The 12,117-nt window shown below is 35.4% G+C and overlaps 3 protein-coding genes across 3 annotated transcripts; 2 read left to right on the top strand and 1 right to left on the bottom strand.

Moving 5' to 3' along the window:
• The first annotated feature begins 2,111 nt into the window (after positions 1-2,111).
• Positions 2,112-4,631, top strand: LOC21389893. Its single transcript, XM_024174057.1, has 7 exons — positions 2,112-2,608; positions 2,704-2,881; positions 3,039-3,222; positions 3,337-3,420; positions 3,639-3,746; positions 3,861-4,130; positions 4,240-4,631. Exons 1-7 carry the CDS (start codon positions 2,302-2,304, stop codon positions 4,336-4,338), a joined length of 1,230 nt encoding a protein of 409 aa, XP_024029825.1. The 5' UTR covers positions 2,112-2,301; the 3' UTR covers positions 4,339-4,631.
• A 1,133-nt stretch (positions 4,632-5,764) lies between these two features.
• On the top strand, positions 5,765-8,765 carry LOC21389892. Its single transcript, XM_024174058.1, has 7 exons — positions 5,765-6,227; positions 6,380-6,557; positions 6,753-6,921; positions 7,002-7,085; positions 7,745-7,852; positions 7,968-8,237; positions 8,356-8,765. Exons 1-7 carry the CDS (start codon positions 5,921-5,923, stop codon positions 8,449-8,451), a joined length of 1,212 nt encoding a protein of 403 aa, XP_024029826.1. The 5' UTR covers positions 5,765-5,920; the 3' UTR covers positions 8,452-8,765.
• A 307-nt stretch (positions 8,766-9,072) lies between these two features.
• Positions 9,073-11,690, bottom strand: LOC21389891 (probable LRR receptor-like serine/threonine-protein kinase At5g48740). Its single transcript, XM_010111014.1, has 7 exons — positions 11,111-11,690; positions 10,962-10,985; positions 10,265-10,708; positions 9,972-10,087; positions 9,593-9,853; positions 9,291-9,491; positions 9,073-9,156 (listed from the first exon to the last, which is right to left on the bottom strand). The coding sequence occupies exons 1-7, from the start codon at positions 11,688-11,690 to the stop codon at positions 9,073-9,075; spliced, it is 1,710 nt and encodes a 569-aa protein (XP_010109316.1).
• Between the last annotated feature and the right edge of the window lie 427 nt (positions 11,691-12,117).

Below are 12,117 nucleotides of genomic sequence, written 5' to 3'. Positions count from 1 at the left end.
AAAGAAAAAAAAAAGGGAAATTCGTTTTTCAGAAAACAGAAAACGAAAATAAGAAAATGAAAACACCTTTTTTTCGTTTTCTGATTTCCACAAAAAGACAAAAACGTTTTTGGTTTTGTTTTTTAAAAAAAATTGCACCAAACACGTTTTTAACACCCGTTTTCATTTTTTTGCTTTGAAAACCGTGAAAAACGAAAACGAAAACGCAAACAAACGGGCCCGATGTCATCCGATCCGTCCATACTTTTGACCTGACGATCACTAAAAATCTCAATTTATTATTAATTATTATTAATTTTTATATTTACTTATTAATTTTAGGTTTATTTGTAATTTTGTCCATTTTAACTCAATTTCATACTAAAATTCTGATAGTGCTTAAATAAAAATGCTATAAATGACTCAATAAAAAATAAAATTTAACAAAAATGCACTAAAATAAAATAAAATCACACCGAATTAAGGAAAACAAATCAAACAAAATAAAATTGATTTGATTTAAACACATTAAAATAACTTAAAATCTTCTTTATTTGTCTTTTGCTTCAGATCATTTTACTCGCGTCTTTATTTCTTTCACGCCTTTTTTCTCTTTTTCCTCTTTTTTTTTTTTTTTTTATAATTTGACAACCATTGATTTAAATGAATCACGTGCGTAATAAAAACTAATAATAATAAGGAATTATTTTCATAAATACCTCTGAACTATGTATCTTATTTCAAAATGCTCACTGATTTTTTAAAACGATTCAAAACATCCCTTCATATATAAAAAAATAGATCAAATTGTCTCCTCTATTTATCTTCGTTTATAATTTTAATTATTTTGTTGACATGTTACGCATTAAAAGTTAAAAAAAATTATTTTAAAGTAATAAATTCTTGTTATGAAAAAAATTAAGACAAAATTAATACTTTTTAATCTCTACCGTTGAGATCAAGCAATCTAATCTCAGCCCTCCATTTAAATACATTTGAAGGAAAAAAAAAAAAAGCTAACGTTGATAAAGCTCATCATCCTTGAGCCGCCTATCACAACTCCGACCGCTGCCGGCACCATCAAACGCTGCTCCTCCGTGTGCCAACAACCATGCGAGCTTCGGAGCGGCGCTGTAAGCACGTTTGAAAGCAACTGTGAAGAACTAGTGAAGAACATCTCCCTTGACTTTGCTTTTAGGCCTTGGGAGATTGCAAACATTGTGGAGGATTTCCTTCTGTTGGTGTCCTGCCTTTCCATGATCACACGTGAAACTAAGTTCGCTGGAGGTTGTTGCAATGTTTTTGTTACCATGGCTCGTTTTTGGAAGAAGAGTTCTTACACTCTCCCCAAGGTTATCGATGACATGAATGATCATGCCTATATTATCAAATTTTATACACGGATCAACATAGAAATCAGACGAATGAGAGGTGTAAATAAGAAAGAGACAGAGAGATTCGGTGGTGGAAGGTGGCCTCAACTCGCTAGAGCCTTTGCTGCATTATCTGTGGCGGCGCTAATGGAGGATTGGTGCGGCGACGACTGTGGTGTTAATGGAGGCTGACGACTGCTCTTTCTACGGTTTTTAGACTTAGTGGCTGTTTGATTTAAGGATTTTAAAAGAATCATAATTCTAGTTCAAATTAATATTATAAATTTGATTTTACTCACTCAAAATTAATATTTTATAAAATTAAAATTTAAGCTCTTATACCAAATGAACTTATATAATACCTAAAATAATCAGGGGCTGAAATTAGTTTTGTGTAGATGAATAGTGAAAATTAGTTAAGGTACTTTTGCAATTTCATATTTTAAGTTAAACATTAAATTATTTATCATTTTTTTTTGTCATAATGAGAATTTATATTTAAAATACATTTTTTTTTAAATCTTATTACATCGGCATTCCGTTAAAATTAGTTAGACAGAAACAATAATTTAACTTATTTTTTATATATTAAAGAATATTTTAAATTATTTTAAAAAATTAGAGACGCTTTAAAATAAGATATATTTATAAAAATAATCCAATAATTGAGTGAAAGAATAACCAGTCTGCCCTGAGTGGGCCTTTACTCTTGTCTTGGCGGAGGAAAAAGTAAGCAAATCAAATCAAAGCTCCCTTCTTTACCTTGTGGAAGAAGGTCCCTTCTTTACCTTGTGGAAGAAGTGGAAAAAAGTTGAAAAAGAAGTGAAAGAGACGATCAAACTACAATCTGAGCTTTATATATAAAGTTTCCAGTGTTTCCTTTGCATTATTCTTGCTTTTAGGCTCTGAACATTCTCAAAAGAATTTGCATTTTTCTTTATTCTTTATCATGGCTTACATCCCACCTCACAAACGACACTCGAAGTACACAAAGACGTCTTCACTGAGTCCAGAGCTGCTTTCTCCTCTGTTCAACAACAATCTGAAATTCAGGCCTTCAAGAACTAATTTTAATGCACAGAAACAGAGAAGTGGAAAGATTGTTTATGCAGAAAATTCTATATCCAGGTGGTTCACGGTTGGTTTGGACGATCGTAATCAGTTTCCAGCTTCTGTTCATCTCCAACCTGTATCCTTGAAATCTGTCGAGGGCAAAGTTGGTGAAAAGCCTCTAGCTTTGATCAACAGCGAGATAGGTGATTTTCACTAATTGGGTTTGTTGATTTTGTTTCTGGGTTTCTGTAATTTTTTTACTTTTTGGTCTTGGGTTTGTTTGATCTTTGCTTTACAGCAAATAGCAGAGGGGATTTAGAGACGTCTTCTAGGAATCCATGGGATTTCATAGCGGAAAATGTGATAGAAGATTTGCTTTCTTCTTTTGAGTATGTGAGGAACGAAATGGAGTCTCAGAAACTTGAAGAAGTGAGGCCAACTTTAGTTGCTCGATTTGGCAAAGTTCTTTTTCGTGGGTTAGTGTTTCTTTGTCTATTTTTACTATTTTTTTAGTTTTTTTTCCCCATAATAATGAACATATTATTTTGTGTAAAACACTTGATTCCCGTACTAGAACTTATATGGTTGAACCGAACTGAAGGATTTAATGAGTGAGAAATTAATTTTGTTTAGGAGCCCCCCTTTAGTTAACAAAGAATCAGGCACAAAGGATTTGGCTTATGAAGAGGCACTAAGACAGATGAAGAGGTCATTTTACACAAATATTCCCAAGTCCTATATGGAATTTGTAGTAGAGGAAGGTGCCCCAAAGATTGGAGTTGAATTTGAACAGGAGAGAGACGTTTACCATGTAAAGGTATATTTTTTTTCTTGGTTGAAATTTAAAGGTGCTTCTTTTTCAACACTGGTTACACTTATTACGAGTTAATTGGCTTGTCAGATTTCTCAAAATTTAATTTTTCTCGTGTAGTTGGCCGATACCACACGACCAGATTCAACTATCTCTTGTAAATGTAGTGTGATGAAAGAACATGGAAAGCTTCAACTGTATAAGGCAAGTTTCTACTTCCTCCTTGCTTGCGTAGTGAACAAGCATAGCAATTCAATATCATGCTTGTGTAGCAATAAGAGCATCGATTTAAGTTCAATTCATTATTGGGACAATGTGGAAACTACTTGATGAGATTTAGTACTCAAACATAAATTCTTTATTTCTGGTTTTCATGGGTCTGGTTTGGTGAGGCTTACATTGAAATAACTTTTTTTCTCTAGATTGAACTCAACCAAGTGCGTTACATGGTCATGGACATATCTTGCCTTGAGAAGAATTTGGATCTGAGGCTTATGCTATGCACCAAAAGGATTGTAACTGCTCCTACTGTAAGTTTCTTTTTCTTCATTGCAGACACTGATATAGGATTGAAAATTTGGGTTTCTTTACCTTTGCGAACAAGAAAGATGTCGATAACTACTTGTGTCTTGGTGCTCTTTCAGGATGATGACATGAAGAGCATAAGAGATTTGATTGATTCTGCTGTTCTAGATTCTGGAGTTAAGGGTGGATTGAGATGGCCATTGGGGAAGGCAATTTCTGGAGATAAATTTAGTGTGGTTGGAGTCTGGCATACCATAACTAAATCATATAAGAACTCGTCAATGAGGCTAAAGGTCAGAGACGCTGATCGATTTGATTTCAGGACTTCAACTGGGGAGGATGCTAGGGAGATCATTATAAAGTTGAAAAGGGAAGTTTCAGAATTGAAGGTATGCAAACTCTGGGAAAATGAGCAAACACATAGCTTATGTTATCTTCTCTTTGCCTAATTTGTTCGTATTTGAAGATTCAAGACTCAAAATTTCTTTTGGTATTCAGGATCAGCAATTTGATGTGAACCTGATTACAGAGATGCTTAAGGACAACTTGAGGGTTTTATGGAACAACGTATTCTTCTATGAAAGCTTTCTGAAATGACATTGCTGTTGTAACCACACTGATGTTTTGAGTGATGTAACGAACTTTTTTACCCCCTAGTGATTTTCTACAAGACCTTTGAACTCATGTTTGGTTTCTTCACGAAATCAATATTTGTGTTCCCTTTTAGCATTATTTGAGTGCACTCTACTAATGTATATGTTAAGAGAAGTGTGTTTTAGCATTGAGTGGTCTGACGAAGGCCCTGTTTACTTTACCGGTTTGAGTTTAGAATTCGAGTTTGAACAATAAATAAATGTTTACATGAAAAGGAGCTTCAACTTCTTCTGTTTGGATTTCCTCCACTGCGTTTCTGGACAAAGCAAAGTCATTATTGAATAGTTGTGATGATCATACTTAATGGTCATAATTATTAATTACAATATCACAACTATGTTATATTATATTATAACTATTATATTATATTTATAATGATAAATATAATTACAATGTATACTACATAATATAAGATATTATTATAATATTAAATATGATATATTATAATATACGTATATAATTATAATATATTATATTATATGTTATAAGATATAATTACATTATAATATAAATTATTATAATATAATATAAATTATATTATTAATATTAATATAATAATATTTATCATTATAATATTTAATAGTAATGATGGAAAAGAAAATTAAAAGAGTTTGGAATGAACATTTCTTTCACGTGAAGAAGAAATGATAATTTACTAATTTGATGGAAAAGTCTTTTTATTTTGAATGACCATTTCTTAAAACTAACTAAACATGATAATAAACTTTGATTCCCTTTGATTCCTTTTCATTCCCCCAACCAAACACACCCACAAGGTTTTACTGGTCCTTCTCACGTCTTGCTCCTGCCTCCTGATTTAGATCCTTTTGTTTCCTTAGCAAGACATACAAATCTAACTCTTGTGCACCAATATGTAAATGACACACTGATAAAGAATAAACTCCCTTGTTGATTCAAACTATGTTAATAAAGTCGTCACTTGTCAAGCTGGAATCACTTCAGACGGAGCCGTTTCTGCTCTTGCTTTGTCTTATTCGTTTTTTGGAAGGCAAACTGTGACCACAACATTTCCATCAAACCATGGACGTAGCGGTGTCATTGACGCAAGAACTTGGAAGTTCCTGAACTATTTAGCCAGAGACAAGGTCGTTCATAAATTTTGAAGTAACCAAACCTTGAAAGCATTAATAGATAAACTGTGTAGGGATTAACATTTTCTTGAGACAATTAATAAGGAGATTAGTAGTCAGTAGGCAAACCATTAACAAGAGTCGAGAAGTGAGGAATGACCACCCCCCTTGAGTGCACCTTTACTCTTCTCCAAACAGGGGAAAAGTAAGCAGTAATAAGTTGAAAGGACGCAGGGCCAACCAAACTCCTTACCTTCTCGACAAAGGGTAAACAAAAAGTTGATGAAGAATAAAGTGAAAGTGCACAGAAGCCAAAGAAGCGATCAAACTACAAACTAAAGCATTATAACTTCAATCTCTTGGTAGACTTTCCAGATTTTTCATCATTCTTGGTGGGTTATGAACGTTCTCAAATAATTATAATTCCCTTCATCATGGCTTACATCCCACCTCATAAACGACACTCAAAGGACAAAGAGACGTCTTCACTGAGTCCAGTGCTGCTCTCTCCTCTGCTTAACAAAAACCTGCATTTCAAGTCGTCAAGAACTAATTTTAATGCACAGAGACAGAGAAGTGGAAAAAATGTTTATGCAGAAAAGTCTATATACAGGTGGTTCTCTGTTGGTTTGGACGATCCTAATCAGTTTCCTGCTTCTGTTCATTTCCAACCTGTTTCCTTCGAATCTGTCGAGTGCAAAGTTGGTGAAAAGCCTCTAGCTTTGATCAATAGCGATATAGGTGAGATGTCAGTAATTGTTTTTCTTCTGCTGATAATGTTTCTATATTGTTGATTTTTTTTTTCTGGGTTACTCTTTTTATTTAAATATATTTATATATGCATATGTAATATATACTTTTTGATGTTGGTTTTGTTTGATCTTGCTTTACAGAAAGTAGCAGAGGGAATTTAGAGCGCTTTTCAAGAAACCCTTGGGATTTCATAGTAGACAATGTGATGGAAGATCTAGTTTCTTCTTTTGAACGTGTGAGGAACGAAATGGAGTCTCAGAAACTTGAAGAAGTGAGGCCAACTTTAGCTGCTAGATTTGGCAAAGTTATTTTTCGTGGGTTAGTGTCACTGTCTATTTTTATTGTTTTGGTTTTTCCTCGTTGTATATCATATTGAATATTTATATATTATGTCTGTTATATACATATAACGAACAGATTATTTTGGGTAAAACAATTGAATGCCCCTACCAGAACTTGTATGGCTGAACCAACCTGAAGGTACTTAATGAGTGAGAAATGTAATTTTTTCAGGAGCCCTTCATTTAACAAAGAATCAGTCACAAATGAAAACGCATTGAGACAGATGAAGAGGTCATTTTACACAAATATTCCCAAGTCATATATGGAATTCATACAAGAGGAAGGTGCCCCAAAGATTGGAGTTGAATTTGAAGAGGCGAAAGACATTTACCATGTCAAGGTACTTCTTTCAACACTGGTTTCCGTTATTATAAATTAACTGCCTTATCAAATTTGTCACACTTTCTTTTTGTCATGTAGTTGTCCGACACCTCACGACCAGGTTCAGTTACTTTTTGCAAGTGCATTGTGATGAAAGAACAAGGAAAGCTTCAACTGCACAAGGCAAGTTTCATCTTCCTACTTGTTTAGTTGTCCTCTACTTCCTACATGCTTGATTAGTGAACATACTTGGCACCCAATATGATGCTTGTTTAGTGATGCAAGGCAAGGCGCCGTTTATCTCAGCATGGTCATTTGTTTTAAGGAATAAGGCTCTGCATTTTGTCTTTGTTTCTCTTTTTATTGTTGTCGTTCGTGTTGAGAACTTTGCTGTTGTTTCTTTGCATTCCAAGAAGGCTTATCAGTCGTTTTGAGCTAGGGCAGATATAACTTGTTCTCTGCGGATTGCATTTTCCTTGGACTCGATTATTGCCACTTGCAGCTAAGCTCTGTACTACCTACTATCAATCAATCCAAACATGGGAGGTTGGAACATTGAATTCACCTTTCATTCGGAGTGTTTATCTCAGATTTTTCTTCATTTTGGTTGCTTCATCATGTAGCATTTGTTTGATTTCAATTTATGAAAACTGCAATTAGAAAAAATGTAGATGGGATTTAGTACTCAATAAAGATTTGAGGCTTGAGCCCCAAGTAAACCTTGTGAGTTTAGAATCCGTAAATTCTTTTTGCTCTACCTTTGCAGTCAAATGCAATCCTTTCTTTCTAGTTGTCATGGGTCAGGTTTAGTGAGGCTTACATCGAAATAACTTTCCCTCTAGATTGAACTCAACCAAGTGCGGCACATGGTCATGGACATATCTTGCATTGAGAAGAATTTGGATCTGAGGCTGATACTATGCACCAAAAGGATTATAACTGCTCCTACTGTAAGTTCCCTTTGTTTCATTGCAGACACTGATATAGGATTGAAAACTTTGGTTTCCTAACTTTTGCGAACAAGAAATATGCTGATAACTACTAAATGTCTTGGTTCTCTTCCAGGATGATGACATGAAGAGCATGAGAGAGTTGATTGATTCTGCTGTTCTAGATTCCGGAGTTAAGGGTGGGCTAAGATGGCCATTAGGGAAGGCAACTTCGGGAGATAAATTTAGCGTGGTTGGTGTCTGGCACACCATAACGAAATCATATAAGAACCCGTCAATGAGGCTAAAGATCAGAGACGCTGATCGATTTGATTTCAGGACTTCAACTGGGGAAGTTACTAGGGAGATTGCTATTAAGCTGAAAAGGGTAGTTTCAGAATTGAAGGTATCATTCCCTGTGGGAAAAGAATAAATCTTTGAGCTAACATATTTTCTGGGATTTTCTCTTTGCATAATTTGTTCATTTTTAAGATTTATAACTCAAGATTTCTTTCGGTATTCAGGAACCTCAATTTGATGTGAATCTGATTACTGAGATGCTTAAAGACGACCTGAGGGTTTTATGGAACTTATTCTGCTGCGAAAGCCTTCTGAAATGACATTGCACGTTGTAAACCACACTATGGTTGTGAGTAATGTAACTATTTACCCCCTAGTGATTTTCTATTAAACTTTTGAAACTCATCTTTCCTTTCTTCACAAAATCAATATTTGTGTTCACTTTAGTATTTCTTATTTGAGTGCACTCTGCTAATTACGTTAAGAGAAATGTGTTTTAGCACTTATTGGTCCAACTAAATCCAACCCATTTAAAGCCAATCTTGTTACCCCTGGTCTTATTATGTAGCAGAACCAGCGTGAGCAATTCACAATATTTAAATGAGATGTATATGCTGAATTTAGCCATCTTGAAAACGCCCTATTTCAGAGTACTCTTTACCTCTCTGACCGTTCGCAAGGAGAAAGTTTTTTGGAATTTACATGAATTGGTCTTTAAGGACAAAGCAAACAAAGTTTAGATAAAAAGGAGCTTCAACTTCTTTTGTTTGGATTTGTTCTCCGCGCTGCTTCTGACCAAAGCAAAGTCATCATTGAGCTGAGTAGTGATATTTCTAAACAAGGCATACAAATCCAATTCTTCTGCAGCTATATGCAAATGGAACACTGATAAAAATAAACCCTGTTGTTGGCTCAAACTATGGCAATAAAGTCGTCGCTTATCAAACTGGAATCACATCCAAGGACGGAGTCGCTGGTGTTGCAGCAGCCGATGAAGTACTTGGCTCTTGCTTTTTCTTCATTTTCTGAAAGAAACATAAAAAATGAAAAAGAAAACAAACTCTCACTGCAATATTTCCATCAAATCATGGACATAATAAGGGTGCTAACGTTATGAACTATTTAGTGAATGATAGTGTCGCTCATAAATTAACTATACCTTGTAAGCATTCGTGTTCTTCCAAGCCTTGTCCATCTCAAAAAAGACCATATCAATATTCGGGCGGTCTTCGCTTGATTTCGCAACGCAGAGGACAGCAATCTCAAGGATTGATTTGAAATCCGCCTTGTTAAACTTCCCTTTGAGCCTTGGGTCCTCAAAATCGTGTATTGAACGATTGCCCAAACTCACATCCTTCGCCTATACAAATTTGGACAACACAATATTAATCATATACTTCCTCCTTCCTCAGTTTCTCCGCAAACAAAAACAACATTTGATTGATAAACTGCAATCCATACCTTCCTTGTGAGATGGTCTCTAGCATTAAGATTCAGCTCAATAACCTTCTGTCCTGACAAAATCTGCAGAGCAACGATGCCGAAACTATAGATGTCACTTGCACTCGTTAGCTTGGCATTGCTTACGTACTCGGGGTCCATATATCCTATGGTTCCTCTAACGTCAGTGAACACTTTGCTTTCTTCAATATTCATAATCTTTGCCAACCCGAAATCCGAGAGCTTTGGCTCCAAATTCTCGGTTAAAAGGATGTTGGTAAGCTATAAACATCAAGCAAATTGAATAATTATTAACATCATCATCAGAGATTAACATGTAATGCGACTAATTATCTTGTCTCTTAATGGTTAAACAAATGAATATACATATTTGTCATACCTTGATATCTCTGTGAACAATACACCCTTCCATGAAATGGTGGAGATATTTCAATGCATATGCGCAGTCTCTTAGAATCCTTACTCTTTTTTCCCAGTTCAAAGCAGTGTCTTTTTCTGGATTAGACACAAGTACATTCAAATGAATCAATGGCAAATATTTAAACAATTATATTGTAGTATTAATTACGATATGCGAACAAAAAAAAAAGGTTCTATCATAGCAAAGTATATATTCCTACAAAAAACATGATCTAAAAGTGAGGCGAAATAATATTATATCATATTACTTACTCAAGAGTTGTTGAGCAAGATTGCCTCCAGCACAGTACTCATAGACAAGATAATAGCAATCATCTTCCATGCAGAAACCAAAGAGGTAAACCAGGTTAGGGTGTCGAATCCTCGAAAGGCCTTCGACTTCGCGTCTGAAAGACTCGGCCTCGCCGTTCTGGTTCAAGTACTTGATGGCCACCTCTTGGCCGCTGGGCAAAATGCCTTTATAAACATGCCCTGCACTTCCTCTTCCCAGGATTTCGTTCCCAAAGTAGATGGCGTTCTCAATCTCTTCCTTGGAGAATCTATACAAACCAGACCAGGTATTTTTGTACTCTTTTGATTTATTTTTGCCCCGTTTCGGGTCAATCTTCTTCTTCGTCACATATTTTATCAGCACAATGATCAACATTACTACCATAACCGCTATTAGGATTGCTAATACTGCCCGTCCCAAAGAATCTGTACGTATCAAGCTAAACAATTTTAGATGTTATAAATTACAATGTGTGTATATATACGTTTGTGTAGAAATCAAACTAATTATGCCTTACTTGTAGCTAATGGCGGAGCCTAAAGTTTTTTAATGGTGGCACTATTGACAATATATATATATATATTTATTAAATTGATTAGCCATAATTATATGATTATTTCAATTGTCAAGTGATAACACAAGATAAACTACATGAAATCATTTCGAGTGTGTACTTACTTTTGATCTTGATATAATCCGGATCTGTTAGCAAACAGAAAAATTCGCGTCATAAATAATAAGATTATAATGCAGCTGATATAGAAAGAAAAAGAGTGGTATAAGAATTAAAGATTGACCAACTTCCAAAAAATACAAACAACCCTTACCAAGCTCTCTTAACCGAGTCAAACACTGAAAGAAATCACCATTGACGAAGCTATCGTCGACGCTCTCCGACGCAACAGAAACAACAGCAGCCACGGCACACATGGCTTTTTCACCTTTCATCTTGTGGCTGCCTGACATCATCATTAGCTCATCCCTTAGATTCATAATTGCCGTGGTGCAATTAGAGCAAGCATCGTTAAAATTTCCGAATCCAGAGCAGGCTTTTATGGCGTCTTTGTATGTTATCCGTTGCTTGACGTCCTGCAAAGTTAAGCTCGTGCAGGGGCTGGTGCCGTGGAGTAAGCGGCCGAACCCGCAGGTGTCTGCTGAAACTGACGGTTGCCGGAGAAAAGGGCCGCTGCATTTTTCCCAGAGGCCTTGCTCAAGGAAGATGGCGGAGTTCTGCGTGTCGTGTGCGCGCCGGGCTAGGGCTCGGGACAGGGTGGTGAGAGCATTTTGACAGCAGAGGGTTGTGCGGAGGCTGCCCCACAGCTTGATTCTCTGTTGGCTTCCGATGCATTCTCCGCTTGGTTGGTATGGGTATAAAGTGAAGTTCAACACGCAACCCCCTGCATGCATGCAATGCTATTACTATATGATATATATATATATATATACTACGTTACATTAATTGTGATGAGCTATATATTTTGACCATCCAGCTTCTAATTTCATTCCAAATTCCAATAATAGCTTTTGGGAATTGGGATAGAAATTTGTTTTGGTTGCTGTAGAAGTAAAAGTCAGTTGAAGTCTTTTTTTTTTTTTTAAATAATTTCTTTGTTAATTCTTAAAAGTAACTGTGAAAATATATATACATCTTACAAAATATGAGTTCTAAACTTTTATCAAACCTAATTCAAACGAAACTAGGATTATGCATTATGCCCAAAACACGACTTTTGCAGCTTCCAAATGCAATACCAAAAACCTTTGGCTAAACATTTATACCTGAATTGTAAAGAGTATATACTTGGTCATATTGCGTCAAGAATTTCAGATCATT

This window comes from Morus notabilis, unplaced genomic scaffold (genome assembly GCF_000414095.1).
Source record: "Morus notabilis unplaced genomic scaffold, ASM41409v2 Scaffold376, whole genome shotgun sequence".
NCBI classification, from domain to species: domain Eukaryota; kingdom Viridiplantae; phylum Streptophyta; class Magnoliopsida; order Rosales; family Moraceae; genus Morus; species Morus notabilis.
This window is presented reverse-complemented; position numbering and strand designations above follow the sequence as displayed.